This window comes from Hemiscyllium ocellatum, chromosome 8, assembly GCF_020745735.1.
Source record: "Hemiscyllium ocellatum isolate sHemOce1 chromosome 8, sHemOce1.pat.X.cur, whole genome shotgun sequence".
NCBI lineage: Eukaryota > Metazoa > Chordata > Chondrichthyes > Orectolobiformes > Hemiscylliidae > Hemiscyllium > Hemiscyllium ocellatum.
In genome coordinates this window covers 27,659,244-27,675,087 of record NC_083408.1, presented here as the reverse complement: position 1 = coordinate 27,675,087, position 15,844 = coordinate 27,659,244, and the positions used below count along the sequence as shown (strand labels likewise).

At 44.1% G+C, this 15,844-nt stretch overlaps 1 protein-coding gene across 7 annotated transcripts in view; it reads left to right on the top strand.

The window, feature by feature from the left end:
• pcmtl (l-isoaspartyl protein carboxyl methyltransferase, like) overlaps positions 1–12,926 on the top strand; it is a 44,064-nt gene extending 31,138 nt beyond the window's left edge. For 2 of the 7 annotated variants that reach the window (XM_060828731.1, XM_060828732.1), the window contains 2 exons: positions 4,450–4,604; positions 10,862–12,687. In XM_060828731.1, the coding sequence (XP_060684714.1) occupies positions 4,450–4,604; positions 10,862–10,986 (280 nt within the window). In that variant the 3' untranslated portion in view covers positions 10,987–12,687. Of the gene's footprint in view, positions 1–646; positions 932–4,449; positions 4,605–10,861; positions 12,688–12,786 lie in introns of those variants that run through there. The other 5 variants (XM_060828733.1, XM_060828730.1, XM_060828729.1 and 2 more) reach the window with 5 other exon arrangements.
• The last annotated feature ends 2,918 nt before the right edge of the window (positions 12,927–15,844 follow it).

Below are 15,844 nucleotides of genomic sequence, written 5' to 3'. Positions count from 1 at the left end.
TTTGGTATGCTTTCCTTTGTTGGTCAGAGCTTTGAGTACAGGAGTTGGGAGATCATATTGTGACTGTACAGGGCATTGGTTAGGTCACTTTTGGATATTGTGTGCGATTCTGGTCTCCCCTCCTATCAGAAGGATGTTGTGAAACTTGAAAGGATTCGGAAATAATTTACAAAGATGTTACCAGGGCTGGAGGGTTTGAGTTATAGAGAGAGGCTGAGGGGTGACCTTATAGAGGTTTAGAAAATGGTTAGGATAAATAGACAAGGCCTTTTCCCTGGGATGGGGGAGTCCAGAACTGGAGGGGAAAAATTTGAAAACGACCTAAGGGGCAACTTTTTCACACAGAGGGTGATGCATGTATGGAATGAGCTGCCAGAGAAAGTGGTGGAGGGTGGTACAATTACAACATTTAAAAGGCATCTGGATGGATATATTAATAGGAAGGGTTTAGGGGGGATATGGGCCAAGTGCTGGTACATGGGACCAGATTAGTTAGGATATCTCGTCAGCATGGACAATTTGGACTGAAGGGTCTCTTTCCATGCTATACATCTCTATCTATGACTTTATGTTTGCGGGATTAAGATGAGGATAATTAGTGTATGGGGAGGATCCTTTTGATGACATTATGCCTGTCATATTACAGGACTGACCTGTGAAGGAGGGAGGCAGATTCTTACCAACACCCTGAGAAGGAGCTGACTCTGTGTGACTGACCTACATTGTGTTTTGATCTCAGTATCACTTTCGTTCGATGGAAATCAGTGCTGAGCCTTAGGTTTGGATGGTGGGGTGTGGGGCTACACTTGGATATCAATGAACTGGTTTGAATGCACGTGGTCAGTATTATTGACATGATTGTAGAACAGCCCACAGCGTGTCTCTGCGGTGAAGACAGTCTACAATAAAATATCTCCTTTGCTCATGACAACTTGAGCACTTTCTGTAACAGTCAGAGCAGCTTACCTTCCCCTCTTCCTCACTCCAATGACACCGCCTGGCACCATCCACACCCTGTTTCCCTCCCCTGCTGAAAGTTTGAACCTCTTTTGGGAGTTGCCAATCTGTCCAAGGCACCTGGGAGGGATGGCATCCAATTGTACTTCTGGGTCCGAGAGTGGGCAGGAACAGTCAATTCCGTGAGAGCTGACTAATGTTGCAGATTGTGTTGAGCTGAGACTGGCTCAGGCTTTATGGGTAAAAGGTGAGGGGGAGTTATACCCTCCCAGCTGTAAAGGTCTCATCAGAGTGAGCAGGCAGGATTCTTTTTTATTCATTGGATCTGAATTGCTGATTCCTATTTGCCCTTGAGGAGGCACCAACAAGTTGTATTCTTGGGCTGCAGGTAGATCCACAGTGCCGTTTGGGAGCAATTTCCAGGATTTTGACCCAGCAGCAGTAAGGAATCATGATATATTTCCAGGTAGATTGAGTGACTCCTTAGAGTATAAAGGCATTGGAAGTATACTTAAGGAAATCAGGAGGGCAAAAAGGGGACATGAGATAGCTTTGACAAATAGGGTTAAGGAGAATCCAAAGGGTTTTTACAAATACATTAAGGACAAAAGGATAACTGGGGAGAGAATAAGGCTCCTCAAAGATCAGCAAGGCGGCTTTAGTGTGGAGCCGCAGGAGTTGGGGGAGTCACTAAATGAGTATTTTGCATCAGTGTTTACTGTGGAAAAGGACATGGAAGGTATAGAATGTAGGGAAATAATAGATGGTGACATCTTGAAAAATGTCCATATTACAGAGGAGGAAGTATTGGATGTCTTGAAAGATAAAAGTGGATAAATCCCCAGCACCAGATCAGGTGGGAAGCTAGGGAAGTATTTGCTAGGTCACTTGCTGTGATATTCGTATCATCGACAGTCACATGTGAGGTGCCGGAAGACTGGAGGTTGGCTAACGTGGTGCCACTGTTTAAGGGTGGTAAGGACAAGCCAGGGAACTATAGACCAGTGAGCCTGATGTTGGTGGTGGGCAAGTTGTTGGAGGGAATCCTGAGGGACAGGATGTACATGTATTTGGAAAGGCAAGGACGGATTAGGGATAGTCAACATGGCTTTGTGCGTGAGAAATTATGTCTTACAAACTTGACTGAGTTTTTTGAAGAAGTAATAAACAGGATTGATGAAGGTAGAGCGTTAGATGTGATCTATATGGACTTCAGTAAGGCATTTGACAAGGTTCCCCATGGGACACTGGTTAACAAGGTTAGATCTCATAGAATACAGGGAGAACTAGCCCTAGGGTGGGGGGTCCAGAACTAGAGGGTATAGTTTACGGTGAGGCAACTTTTTCACGCAGAGGGTGGTACGTGTATGGAATGAGCTGCCAGAGGAATTGGTGGAAGCTGGTATAATTGCAACATTTAAAAGGCATCTGGATGGGTATATGAATAGGAAGGGTTTGGAGGGGTATTGGCCGGGTGCTGGCAAATGGGACGAGATTGGGTTGGGATATCTAGTCGGCATGGACGGGTTGGATCGAAGGGTCTGTTTCCATGATGTACATCTCTATGTCAGGGTGGTGGGTGACTTGGAGCTGAACTTGCAAGTAGTGGGGTTTCCTTGTCCTTCTAGATGGAGGTGGTCATTGGTTTGGAAGGTGCTTTTGAAGGAGTCTTCGTGTGATATATTGTGGCATAGTTTGCTGTTCTGCGACTGAGTGTTGGATGTAACTTCAGCAAGGACTGAGTGCAGGAGTTGATAACCCCTCTCTGGCAGATGAAACCCAGAATGCCAGACGTTCCATGCAAATTTCAATTTTATTGTGCTTTTTAAAGTTTAGAATACGAGTAACAGCGAGAGAATTACTTTGTCAGATTAGAGGGAAGGTTTTACTATTTGAATCAGGGGCTGAGGCAGCGGAGCTTAGGATGGCCAAAGGACGCAATGTTGTCCCTCTGGAGAATGCCACAGAAATTTCACTGCCTGTTGGCTCCTCTCCCTAAGCCTTTCACTGAGGCATATGTAGGGGCATTAGGTAGCTCCTTTCCTCCTAGTACATGCTCCCAGTTGTGGTGCATTTGCTCTGATCTTGCCCTCACAGTCACTTCAGCTGGTGGTCCTGCTCTCCATCCTGAGAGAGCATTTAATTCAGCCATCAGCTGGGGAACAATACTCCCATCTTCGAGCTCAGGGCTCAGCTAACAATGTCACGCTCCTCATTTCTGTTTAGAGAAGATTGAGCAGGTCAAGCCAATGTGACATTGTAAGATGACCCTAATTCAGAGATGGAACAAATCCCAGTCGTAGAACATGAATTAACAGCAGCAAAATTAACTAAAAGCCTTCACAAAAATAGCATAATTAAATGACCCAAAGTACCTAATTGATTCGGATCACATGGATTTGGAAAGGATGGCAGCCTATTACAGTATTAGACCCTCAGTTTGACAGACACTTAACGTAATGAAAAGGGTGAGCAGTATCAAAAATAAGTAAATTTTACAATGGAAGTCTTACCTAGTGGGGTTCTGACAAGGATCTGAGAGTGTTGAAAATTCCCTTTTTTCTACAGTCTATGACAATGGCTTTGATAAGGGGATCGATTGTAGTTAATCCAGGCTAATAGAGATGTAATTACAATGGCAAAGTAAGTAGTGAAGAGAACACAGATTACCAAGGGATAGAGACAGGCGCTGTGATTGGTCATGGTGTGGTCAACTGAGTGGTGTGAATGGATCTATTCTATAATGAAGAATTCATTTAAAAAATGACAAATGCTTAGAGGGACTCAATGTTAATGTGTTGGCCCAGCACATTGATTGAAAGGCCAACATCCCAAGTTAGAGTACAAGAGAAAATAAATCTCACTGCAATGTTTTGAAGATCTGGGTTCCTTCAATGCAAGTGTAACTAAAGTCTACTAGAATGATTCCTGGATAAAGAAACTGCCTTATGAGGAGAGACAGTGAGCAGTATAGGCCTGCATTTCTGAGAGGTATTCTGAGATTGACCTCAATGGAACAGTTGGAATTCTCAAGATTAATTGGAAAGAAGCTGTGAGGAAGTTTCCTCTGGGCTGGTGTATGTGGAACCAGGAGGTACAGTCTCAGAATAAAGCTACTGCCACCTCGGTCTGAAATAAGGAGGGATTCACTCAGAGGGATGTGAATGTTGAGGCACCCAGTGGAGAGGATACAAAGGGAACTGAGATGTGGAATTGAGGAATCAGCTGCACGCTTAGAGACTGGAATAGGTGAGTCTGACGTTTTGCAGATATACACACACACACACACACACTTGTGAAGCTCAGCTCCATGCATTTTCTGAAAATATATTACTATCAGAGGGCGAGGCTAAGGCAGCTTCAAATTACTTTTTTACAAAAAACTTCTTGAAAACATTCTTCTTCTTGCCACTGTCCACGTCTGTGTCCCGGGTGTGGTGCCATGTTGGCATGGTAAAGGTACTGGTTGACCCTGTGCTCTCTGGTTCCCAGGTCTTGCGTCGGTTTTCGTTCTCTTGTCGGTTGCTGGAGAGTCCAGGCTGCCTTCGCTCCACACACAGATCGGGAGTACTGCCCAGGGTCTGTCTGCTACCTGACAGGCACAAAAAGTGACATATTAGGAAAACTGGTCTCCCTTATGTACAGCTGTAAGTAACCCTGGGCATAGTGAACGGTGACCCCCTCAGAATGTAGAATTAGGCATGACACTGGGGTCCCTCTTTCATTGTAGTGATTCACTGTGCGTAGTCTGCTTACTGCACTGACAGTATATTCCTGAACACTACATAGTCTGCAGTTTTGAGGGGTCACTAGAAACAGAACCTCCTTTGGGCCAAAATGCGCGTACAGATACCTTGTAATCTACTTTATCATTAGAAATTAACATAGAATCCCAAGTGTGGAAACAGGCCCTTCGGCCCAACAAACTGACCCTCTGGAAAGTATCCCACTCAGATCCATTCCCCAACCCTGTTACTTTAGTCAGGGGTAAACGTAATGCACTCAACCTGTACAGTATGGGCAACTTAGCATGGCCAATTCACTTAACCTGCACATCTTTGGATTGTGGAAAGAAACTGGAGCACCTGGAGAAAATCCACACAGACTGTCAGTCGTCTGAGGCTGGAATCGAACCTGGATCCCTGGTGCTGTGAGGCAGCAGTGCTAGCCACTGAGCTACTGTTCCACTGTATATTTTCTACATTCTTGGGCATCAGGTACTGATAACCAGTAGCTGTGCAAAAACCCCCTCAGAGCATGGTATAGGCATGATAGCTCCTGCGCCTGGGTAGCTGGACTCTGATCCAGAGGGAATTAATATGGTTCCTGGGGTGCAGGATGGTAAAGCTATTAGCTGGTCAAACCACGCATGCTGTGAGCTGGAGAGGGTTGGGATACAAGGCACAGTGCCAGTGTGACTACTGTCTGGTATATTTCCATACCGGAGATTCACGGAGAGATGACAGCACTAACCTGCATTCAGGCCGCGAGACCCCTGCTCCCCACCCATTGGATATTGGTGGGTATTATAGTAAGTGTGAGGAGGTTTTGGTGGAGGAACTGACACTGACTGCGTATCTCCTGTTGAGTTACTCTCAACACCGGAATCTGCAAAACGTACAAACACACATCACGTCAGTGAATGGTGGAGCAGAGAATGTGGTGTTATCACTACACTGCCCACAGTACAGGAACCGACTCTCATCACGCTGCCACATCAGCCCAGTAATTGTTCCTAATGTTTTGTGATGTTTCAGAACACTTACTAAGTTTTACGAACAATTATTTGAAACATTATTTTGCTGATGCTGAGGTACCTTTTGACCCGTTTGTTCCCACTGGAGAATCTTTGTTTCTCCACTTATCCCGTTGCTCCCCTGCTCTCTGTAGAGACAAATTCGATGAGTTGCTGTGTTTCACTCTGAAAGATGGTGTTCTCCTGTTAAAAAAGAGGGACATGATGTCACCTTACGTTCATTTCACAAGCTACACTATCCACATCAAACACTAAGGATAGGGACAGCATGTTGGATTAGATACCAAGTAAAGCTCTTCTACGTTAAAATTAGGAGTAAATAGAAAGTAAAATGCCCTTGACACTGTCCTGATCCAACACTCCCTGGACAGGGACAATATGGAGTTAGATAAAGAGTAAAGCTTCCGGTACACTGGCCCCAGAGGACACTCCCAAAACATCAGAGGAAGAACTAGTTCTGTCCTGGGTAGGGGGCTGAGTTCTCCCATGAAAATCTTAAATTAACATATTAAATGATAGTGCAAAGGACAAAAATCACTGGTTAGCACTGCTGCCTCAGTGCCAGAGACCCAGGTTCAATTCCCGCCTCAGGTGACTGTCTGTGTGGAGTTTGCACATTCTCCCTGTGTCTGCGTGGGTTTACTCCGGGCTGCTCCGGTTTCCTCCCACAGTCCAAAGATGTGCAGGTCAGTTGAATTGGCCATGCTAAATTGCCCATAGTGTTAGGTGAAGGGGTAAATGTAGGGGAACGGGTCTGGGTGGGTTGCGCTTCGGTGGGTCGGTGTGGACTTGTTGGGCCGAAGAGCCTGTTTCCACACTCTAAGTAATCTAATCTAATCTAATCTAATCTAAAATATCTCTTGTCCAAAGTAAGACCTTACTTGCCAATGAAAAGAGGTGGGTGACAATTGTTCAAAAACAAACCATTTTGTATGAAAGGGTTTCCTGATGCTCAGGAGCAGTTGGCAATGGGCCGTTTTGAATGTGGACATTGAAATTTATAACAGAAATAGTTGGCACAAATTTTCAAAAAGAATGTGCCAACAGGGGTTTAGGATTTACAGACAGGAAGCGTCTGCTGACGTAAGCTTATGACTGATGTGTAGAAGAATGTTATATCACTCATTAAATGGTTGAGCTCTGTTATAGATACATATTGTAGAACCATTCCCAGGAATAGTATTCTGAAGAATCTTATGTGGAATTACAGTGAGTGAAACTCCGTGACGATAAACTACAATGTTCAAGCAGGCTATTAGTTGCATACCCCAGAATGTGACAGTCTGGTTGGATCTGGAACTGCTCCTTAACAGGGCACCCATAGTAACACAGAGCATTCCCCCAGATCTGAAGTGGTAACTCTGCTTTCTCCCCACTGATGTTGGCAAACCTGTTGAGTTTCGCCAGCAATTTTGGTTTGTGTTGCGTTATCCCAGCACCCAAGCACCCCATGATCTCTGTTCCCTTACCTTCAGGGCCTCACCCTACCTGGGAAGTAAATCCTTGTTGGTTCCGGGTTTCTCCTTCTTTGTTGGACTCCCCATTGTGAGCTGGGATTTGGTCATAAATGGATCACTTTGGAGAAAGGAACAGTGTTAATGTGAGATCTCAGTGCAGCATTTCCTCTTGTTGTCATCAGTTGGCTTGGAGGATTGATGTGGGGGCCAGAATGTAAGAATAAGGAGGAATGGCTAAGAGGATAGAAGGGAACAAACTCGGCTGAGAGACCTCAGAATTGAAAACTAAGGAACATGTAGATCCCAGACAGGGACTGACAGATGAAACCGAGGGAAGGAGCAGGGACTGAGAGAGAGAGAGAGAAAGCTGGGGGAAGGAGCAGGGAACTGGATGAGGAAACCGGGGGAGGAGTGTGCTCCAAATTCACTACATTGATGAATTGTGAGATGTTGCTGTCCTGCATGGTTTGGAACTTGCTTTCTCTACCTTTCAGCCTGAATAATAAGCAGAAGCCACGGAGTATTTAAAGATTATCAGACTGCACCACTTGGGCTCCAGTCAGGAGGCTATAGTTTGTCTCTGATTCTGGGAAGATAGAAACAGCATAACTTTTGTGCATGATAGGGAATGTGCTAGCACCTGCATATACATGCATGAGTGTAGATTGTTGTGCATGTGTGAGATCTAAGGGACAGTGAGATTTGATTCAGCAACGGTTGTCACCTCATGGCACTCACTGTCTTGTTTGCCCACAGGAAGATTGGGTGAGGTCTGAGAGAGAAGACCTTGTGGAATTGTATTTTGTTACAATTCTGGTTTCCATGTGGCAGAGAAACTCAAAGCCCTTACATGTAACAGTGTCACCCTGTAACAGACCCATGGAAACAGGTACTGTATTTACCAGGAGTGTTGTGGAGACTGCAAAGGACACACGTTGACAGCTGACGAGCTTGTTTCATCAGAACCTGGAAAACAGCACAGGAAGAGTCAACAATCAGCCACTGAAACCTGAGGGTTGTAAAATCGTATTGTAGAAAACAGAAATTAGGAGGAGTTAGCCATCGAACCTTCTTTGCTGTTCAGTTTGATCGTGGCTGATCATTTAACTCAGTCTCGTTTCTGCTTTCTCCCCATATTCTTTGATCTCTTTAACCATAACAATTAGATCCAACTTTTTGCTGAAAGCATTCAGTGTTTCGGCCTCAACCACTTACTGTAGTAGCAAATCTCGTCTCCCTGGGTGAAGACATTTTCCCTTATCTCAGTCCAAAATAGTCTACCCCCTATTCTTAAACTGTGACCCCTGCTTCTGGACTCTTCGATCACCAGGAATAATCTTCCAGCAATTAACCTGTCTGATCCTGTTAGAATTTTATACGTTTCTATGTGACAACCCCCCCAACCCCATTCTTCTAAACTGTAATGAATATAATCCTAACTGAAGCAGTCTCTCTTCACATGTCAAACCTGTCCCCCAGGAATTGGTCTGGTAACCTTTGTTGTACTGCTTTCTTAGTCAGAATGTCCTTCCTTAGAACTGCACATAGTACTCCAGGTATGGTCTCATAAGGTCTTGTAAATTACAGCCAAACAGCTCTGCTCCTGTGCTCCAATCCTCTCCCCATGAAGGCCAACATAGTATTTGATTCCTTCTGCATCTGTATGTCTAACTCCAGCAAGTGGTGGACAAGGATAGCTAGGTCTCATTGCACCAGCCCCCTTTCCCAATCTAATTCCATTCAAATAACAATCTGCCTGTCTCTTTTTGCTACCAAAGTGGATAACCTCACATTTATCCACATTATATTTCATAGGCCATGCATTTTGTTCGCTTACAAGAGAAAGTGATTTCTCCTGTCCACCAAGAATTAGGGTAGATCCAATCAGGCCAATTACAGCCCCTGAAACATCAGTAAAATGATAGATGGGATTGTTAGTAGCACTTAGCAAAACCTGCTCCCCAGAATTCTGTTGCGTTCTGCTGGACCTAAAACAGAATTGGTCCAAGATGGGTGTGAGTTGAGAACCAGGCTCACCACTTGCAGGCTGGGAATACACTCTGTCTGAGTGCAGCGTCAAGGAGCTGCTGGTTGGACTTATACCTGGCACACATGAAGACGGTTATTGTTGGAGATCTGTGATCTTAGCTCCACGATATCTCTACAGGAATTGCTCAGGTCTTTGACCCAACCAATTTCAGCTGCTTCATCAGTGAACTTCCCTCTATCATAGGGTCAGTTTGCTGATGAATGTTCAATGCTCAACACCATTTGCTACTCCTCAAATACTGAGGGAGACCATGCCTGTACATAAGCAAGTCATTGGCAAGGAACATTCACATTGCACAAGAGCTAGCAATGAGCATCTATAAGAATAGAGCATCTGACCATTACCCTCACAGTTAATGGTGTTACTATCACTGTAAACATTCTGGAGGTTACAACTGAACTGATCCAGCATATAAATACAGTGCCTACAAGAACAGATCAGAGGCCAGGAATTCTGCAGCAAGTAACTCACCTCCTAACTCCCCAAAATCTGTACATCATCTACAAGGCACGTCAGGTATATGACTGAATAGTCGTCACTTGCCTCAATGGGTGCAGACCCAACAACATACAAAGCTCATCTTCATCCAGGATGAAGCAATCCATCCACCAATTTAAGCAGTCATTTCTTCCCTCACTCAGGCACAGCAGCAGTGTCCACCATTTACAAGATGCCTGCTGGAATTCTCCCAGGATCCTTTGACAGCACATTCCAAATTTGTAACCTTTCCTAAAGATAAGGGCATCAGATGCATAGAAACACCACCCCTTACAAACCTCTCACCACCTCAATTTCAAAATATATCACCACAATCCTTTCTCATGGACGAGTGGAAATGCTGGACTTGCAGCATTGTGGCAGCACCACATGGACTGCAGTAGGTCAAGGTAATGGCTCACCAACAAGGGGAACTAGGGATGGGCAGCAAATTCTGGCCTTGCCACTGAAACCCACAATGAAAAGGAAAAAAAAATCGCTGTCCCTTCTTTATCATGAGCCTGGAGTCGAGTGTTCTTGATGGAACCTTGACTAAACACTGTTCATGACACCCTCCATTTGCTGTTGATAAGGGGAGATGGATAGGGTGGTATTTGGCCTGGTTGGATTTGCCCTACTTTGTCCATAACTGGGCAATTTTACACATCTTTGACTAGATCTATTTTGAAACTAGTATTGACTTGGGGCATGGCTAGTTCTGGAGCACAAGCCTTCAGCACTATAGCTGGAATGTTGTCAGAGCCCATCACCTTTGCCCTGGTTATATCAGAGGCAGTTGAGGAGAAGACCAGAGAGGTCATTCTCAGGAGGCCCAAGGCAGATATGATGGAGCCTGACAGTGAGGTTAGCTCGTCCAGTCTGGTTAGTCGCACCCTGCTGTCATCTCCTCCTCTATTCCTACTCCAATGGTCACAGGCCTCACCGTCTCTCTCACACTGTCAGGTTAGCTTCACTGTTTCACAGGGATAAACAACTGTTAAGAGACAAAGAGCTGTTTACTTCTGCCACTTTGCAACCTACAACAAATCGCTGAGTCCCATGATCTCAGGACAGGTAACTTTGGTCAAAGAGCTAGGTTTTAGGAAGCATCTTCGTGGAGAAGAGTAGAAGATATTAGCTGACAGCAGACTCTCACCTCCACAGCTACCAGCATTGTTGCTGATCTTCTGAATCCACTCGCCAATCAGGCTGCCCGATGGAGCAGAGAAAAGGTACTCACTTCCGTTACTCAGTCTATCAGGAAAAACACGATAGATAGTATTTCATGACAGTGCCTCCCACATCAAACACACCAGATGCAACGTCTCTCTCTCTCTCACACACACCCCTCACTTACATTGTCTCACTGACACACTCAATACACATATATGCATGTGCACACACAGGAACTGACACACTCAATACACACTGTCACTCTGTCACATGATTTCAGAGTGGCTGTGCATATAAACAGTGTGCCAATGAATCTTCAAAACTCTCTTCACCCCCCCTCCCCCCACAAACCCCCAGCCATATCAGATAGAGGAGCTTGAGGTTAGTGTTAGAGTTTAATCTCTCTACAGTGATCTCTCAGGGTCACGGGGAGACACTGTCCCAAACCAAGTAAAGTTTAGGCTTCATTTGTTGAGCTGATGTTACGTACTGTAAGCAGAAAGTGTGTGTCTTGTCCGTAGAGTCGGCAGCTTCCTCACACCGAGCATCACTGATCACAAGGGTTGGAGAGCAAGGAGAATCCTATAGACAGAGACAGGAACACACGAAGCTTAGGAAGGGTCTGCTTAAAGAGAACATGGCGAGGCATAGAGCCAAGAACAGAGGAGTTTAAAGGAAACTGGACACCTCAGACAAGGATTGCTTAACGGGGCAGAACATCACTCAAAGTAAGAAAATAATTGAACACCTGCATTTATGTAGTGCCTTTCACACCTACCAGAGCTGTATTCAGCCACCAAAATATCTCACACACTGAATCTCACTGGAGTACAGCTCCCATATACACTCATTGGGGTACAGCTCCCACAAATGCACTAAATCTCCACTGGGGCACAATCCCACACACAAAGACTCTCACTGGGGTATGACTATCATACAGACACTGAATCTAAATTGGATATCGGTCCTATGTGCGGTGACTCTCACTGGAGTACAGGGCTCCCCCCCCACCACCATCACCACCACCACATACACGCACCGACTCTCACTAGGGTCTGGTCCCACACATATTGACTCTCACTAGGGTGTGGTCCCATACATGCACTGACTCTCACTGGGGTACAGCTCCCACCACACCCCAGTGAGAGTCTGCGTGTGGGTCCCACACATGCTGACTCTCACTGGGGTGTAGTCCCACACACACTAACTGTCACTGGGGTATGGGATAGTTTCACACACATACACATGCTCTTACAGTGCTATGGTTTCAGTACACATCAAACTCAGAAATTCTGACTGCTTCTGCGAATAAGTAATACTTAAATTCCTGCACTGGCAGAGGATTTCACCATTTATTTGGAAGCCAACCTCATTACAGAGGAAGCTTTATTCAATTTCTTAAAGTATCGTAACTGTCTAGGAGTGTCTGATCAGGACCTTGCTGACTAGGTGCTTTACTGTGCATCAGATCCACTGCTCTGCCTGTCTTGGAAGTGTATGGGGACAGTGTAGAGAAAGAGACTTACACTTTATTCTGTCTGTGCTCTCCCTGTCCTGGGAATTTTGGAAGGGATAGTGTAGAAGTAGCTTTCTTCTGTATTTGTCCCTGTGCTGGCAGGATTTTATGGAGACAGTATAGAGAAGCCTTTACTTTCGGTTTAAATAGAGTAGAGAGAGCTCTACTTTGTATCATCCCAGTGCTGTGCTTGATTAGAAAGTGAATGTAGATGAATTCTATTCCTCAGTATCCTGGTCTCTCAGTTTGATTAATCCAACTCTCATTCCATCTCTCTGCAGTGTTATCTGCTGAATAGCATGTTTTATTCTGTTCTGAGGTTGGATTAACACTGAGATTACAAATAGTTTCGAATTATCAAAATCTCCTATCTTAGAAATTCTTCAATTCTCTGTTCCAGGAGATGACAACTCACCGTCAAACTATCACTCTCGTTCTTGTAGAAACAGAGGGCTTGCTCCTTCAGAGTCACAAAATAGGTGACCCAATCTTCAGAGGTGACCTAAAGATGAAATTAAAGTTTGGAGTGAAAAAGACAAAGTTTGTGCTTAAATTGTATTTTGTTACATTCGAAAGAATTTCAGAGGCAGAGTGTTATGGACCAGTCTGTGCTAAGCAAACTCTCTCAATCAGCAATCTGATACCAACATATAAACAAGGAGCAAGAGTAGGCCACTAGGTCCTTTGAACCAGCTCCTCCATTCAATAAGATCATGGCAGATCTGAGTTTAGCCTCAACTCTACATTCCTACATCTCGTCCTTTCATCCCCATTGTCATCAAGAATCTCTCTACCTCTGCCCTTCAAAACAGTTAAAGATTATGCGCCCACTACGTTTGAGGAAGGGTATTCTAAAGAAACTCCATTCTTAGAAAAACAATGTTTCCTAATTTCTGTTTTAAATGGGTGCCCCTTATTTTTAAACAATGACCTCTATTTCTAGATTCTCCCACAAGAGGAAACATTCTTTCCACATCCACCTGGTCAAGTCCCTTCAGGATCTCCTGTGTTTAAATTCAAATCACTTCAGACTTCTTCTAAACTCCCGAGGATGCAGAGCCAGCTTGCCTAGCCTTTCCTCATGATGCAATCCACTCACGCCAACTATGAGCAATTATCATCTTTAACTGCTTCTAATGCATTAACATCCTGCTGTAAGTACTGTACACAGGGCTCCAGATGTGGTCCTCACTAATGCCTTGCATAAATGAAGCATAACTGTCACTTCTCTTCCCTCACAAAAAACATAACATTCTATGAGTTTTCCTCATTATATGTTGGACCTGTGTACCTTCTGTGATTCATTAACTAAGACACTGAGATGTCTCTGTATCTAAGAGCTCTGTAACCTTTCATCTTTTAGATAACATGCCATTTTCTGCCAAAATGGACAATTTTCTACTTTCCCACACTGTACTCCATTTGCCAAGTCTTTACCCACTCACAACCTGTCCATATCCCTTTGTAGGTTTCTATGTCTTTTTCACAATTCAATTTCCATCTATCTTTGTGTCATCAGTAAATTTAGCTACCATACCTTCTATTCCTTTATCCACATCACTTATAGAAATTGTACTGAGTTGAGGTCCCAACATCGACCCCTGTGTCACACCACTTGTGACATCCTGCCAACCTTAAAAAATATTTCTACTCTGGATGTAGGTTTGCTCGTGGAGCTGGAAAGTTCATTTTCAGATGTTTCAGCACCATACTAGGTAACATCATCAGTGAGTCTCCAGCTGAAGCACTGGTGGTATGGCCCACTTTCTATTTATGTGTTAATAAATATGTGTTTATGTGTTAAAACTCGCTAATATTTCTACTCATGTTATTAGGAATCTTCTATCCTTAATATTTAATTTTCTGCAATAACCTATCAACTGTCTTCTGGAAATCCATACACACTACATCCACTGGTTTCTCTTTGACTACAGCACAAGTTATTTAGAATCAGAGATGCACAGCATGGAAATGGACTTATCGGTCCAACTCGACCAGGCCGACCAGATATCCTAAACTAAACTGCTTCCATTTGCCAGCACTTGACCCATATCCCTCTAAACCCTTCCTATTCATATACCTATCCAAATGCCTTTTAAATGTTGTAATTGTACCAGCCTCCACCACTCCCTCTGGCAGCTCATTCCCTACATGCACCACCCTCTCTGTGAAAAGAAATTTCCCCTTAGGTCCCATTTAAATCTTATCCCTCTCACCCTAAACCTATGCCCTCTTGTTTTGGACTTCCCCACCCAGGGAAAAGGCCTTGTCTAACCACCCTTTCCATGCACCATTTTGTAAACCTCTATAAGGTCACCCCTTCGATGCTCCAGGGAAAACAGCCCCAGCCTGTTCAGCCTCTAACCCTGGCAACATCCTTGTCAATCTTTTCTGAACCCTTTCAAGTTTCATAACATCCAACAACAGGGAGACTAGAATTGAATTTCTTCAAAGAATTCAAATAAATTAATTAAACATGGCTTCCTTTTGACAAAACTGTGTTGAACAAGTGCCCTATTAGAACATCTTTAATAATGGCTTCTAATGTTTTCCCTGTGACAGATGTTAATCTAACTTGCCTGCAGTTTCCCTCTTTCTGCCTCCTTTATTGGTAAATGAGTCACATTAGTTATTTTCTAATCTAAAGGAACCTTCCCAAGTCCAATAAGTTTTGGAAAATTACAACCAACCAATTATTTCAAACAATTACAGAAATTTCTGGAGAAACTTAGCAGGTCTGGCAGGCAGCTAGAGAGAAAAGAAACAGAGTTAATGTTACAATCCAGTGATCCTTTGTCAGAACAACTTTTGGCTTCGTTTTAGACACTTGGATAAACAGCCATTAACTTATTAGATAATGATATGTTACTATGTGTTTAGGGGAAGATCAAGGAATAAGTATTAGCTGGGACTTAGGCAAGATCTCCAATTCTTTATAAAATCCGAAAGAACTGCAGATGTTGTAAATCAGGAACAAAGCCAGAAATTGCTGGAAAAACTCAGCAGGTCTGGCAGTGTCTGTGAAGAAATATCAGAGTTAACATTTCAGGTCTGGTTTTTCTTTCTAATTCTTTGACTAGTGCCACTGGATTGTTTAGAACCAAATGGGAGAGCTCTTGGCAATGTTCCCTCTAAGCCCCATGGATGTGAAACATGTGCAAAGGCCCATTTAAGCCAGCCGTGAGAAAAGGAAAGGGCCCACACAATTTATGTCAAAAAGGTTAGAAAGAAAAGTTGTGGAACACATTTATAATTGGAGCCTTGGCTTAATATCTTATTCACAGACCATCCCTCCCTTTGTCCAGCACTGGACTGTCCGATTATCTGCAGATTATGGGCGGCACGGTGGCACAGTGGTTAGCACTGCTGCCTTACAGCGCCAGAGACCCGGGTTCAATTCCTGCCTCAGGCAACGGACTGTGTGGAGTTTGCACATTCTCCCCGTGTCTGCGTGGGTT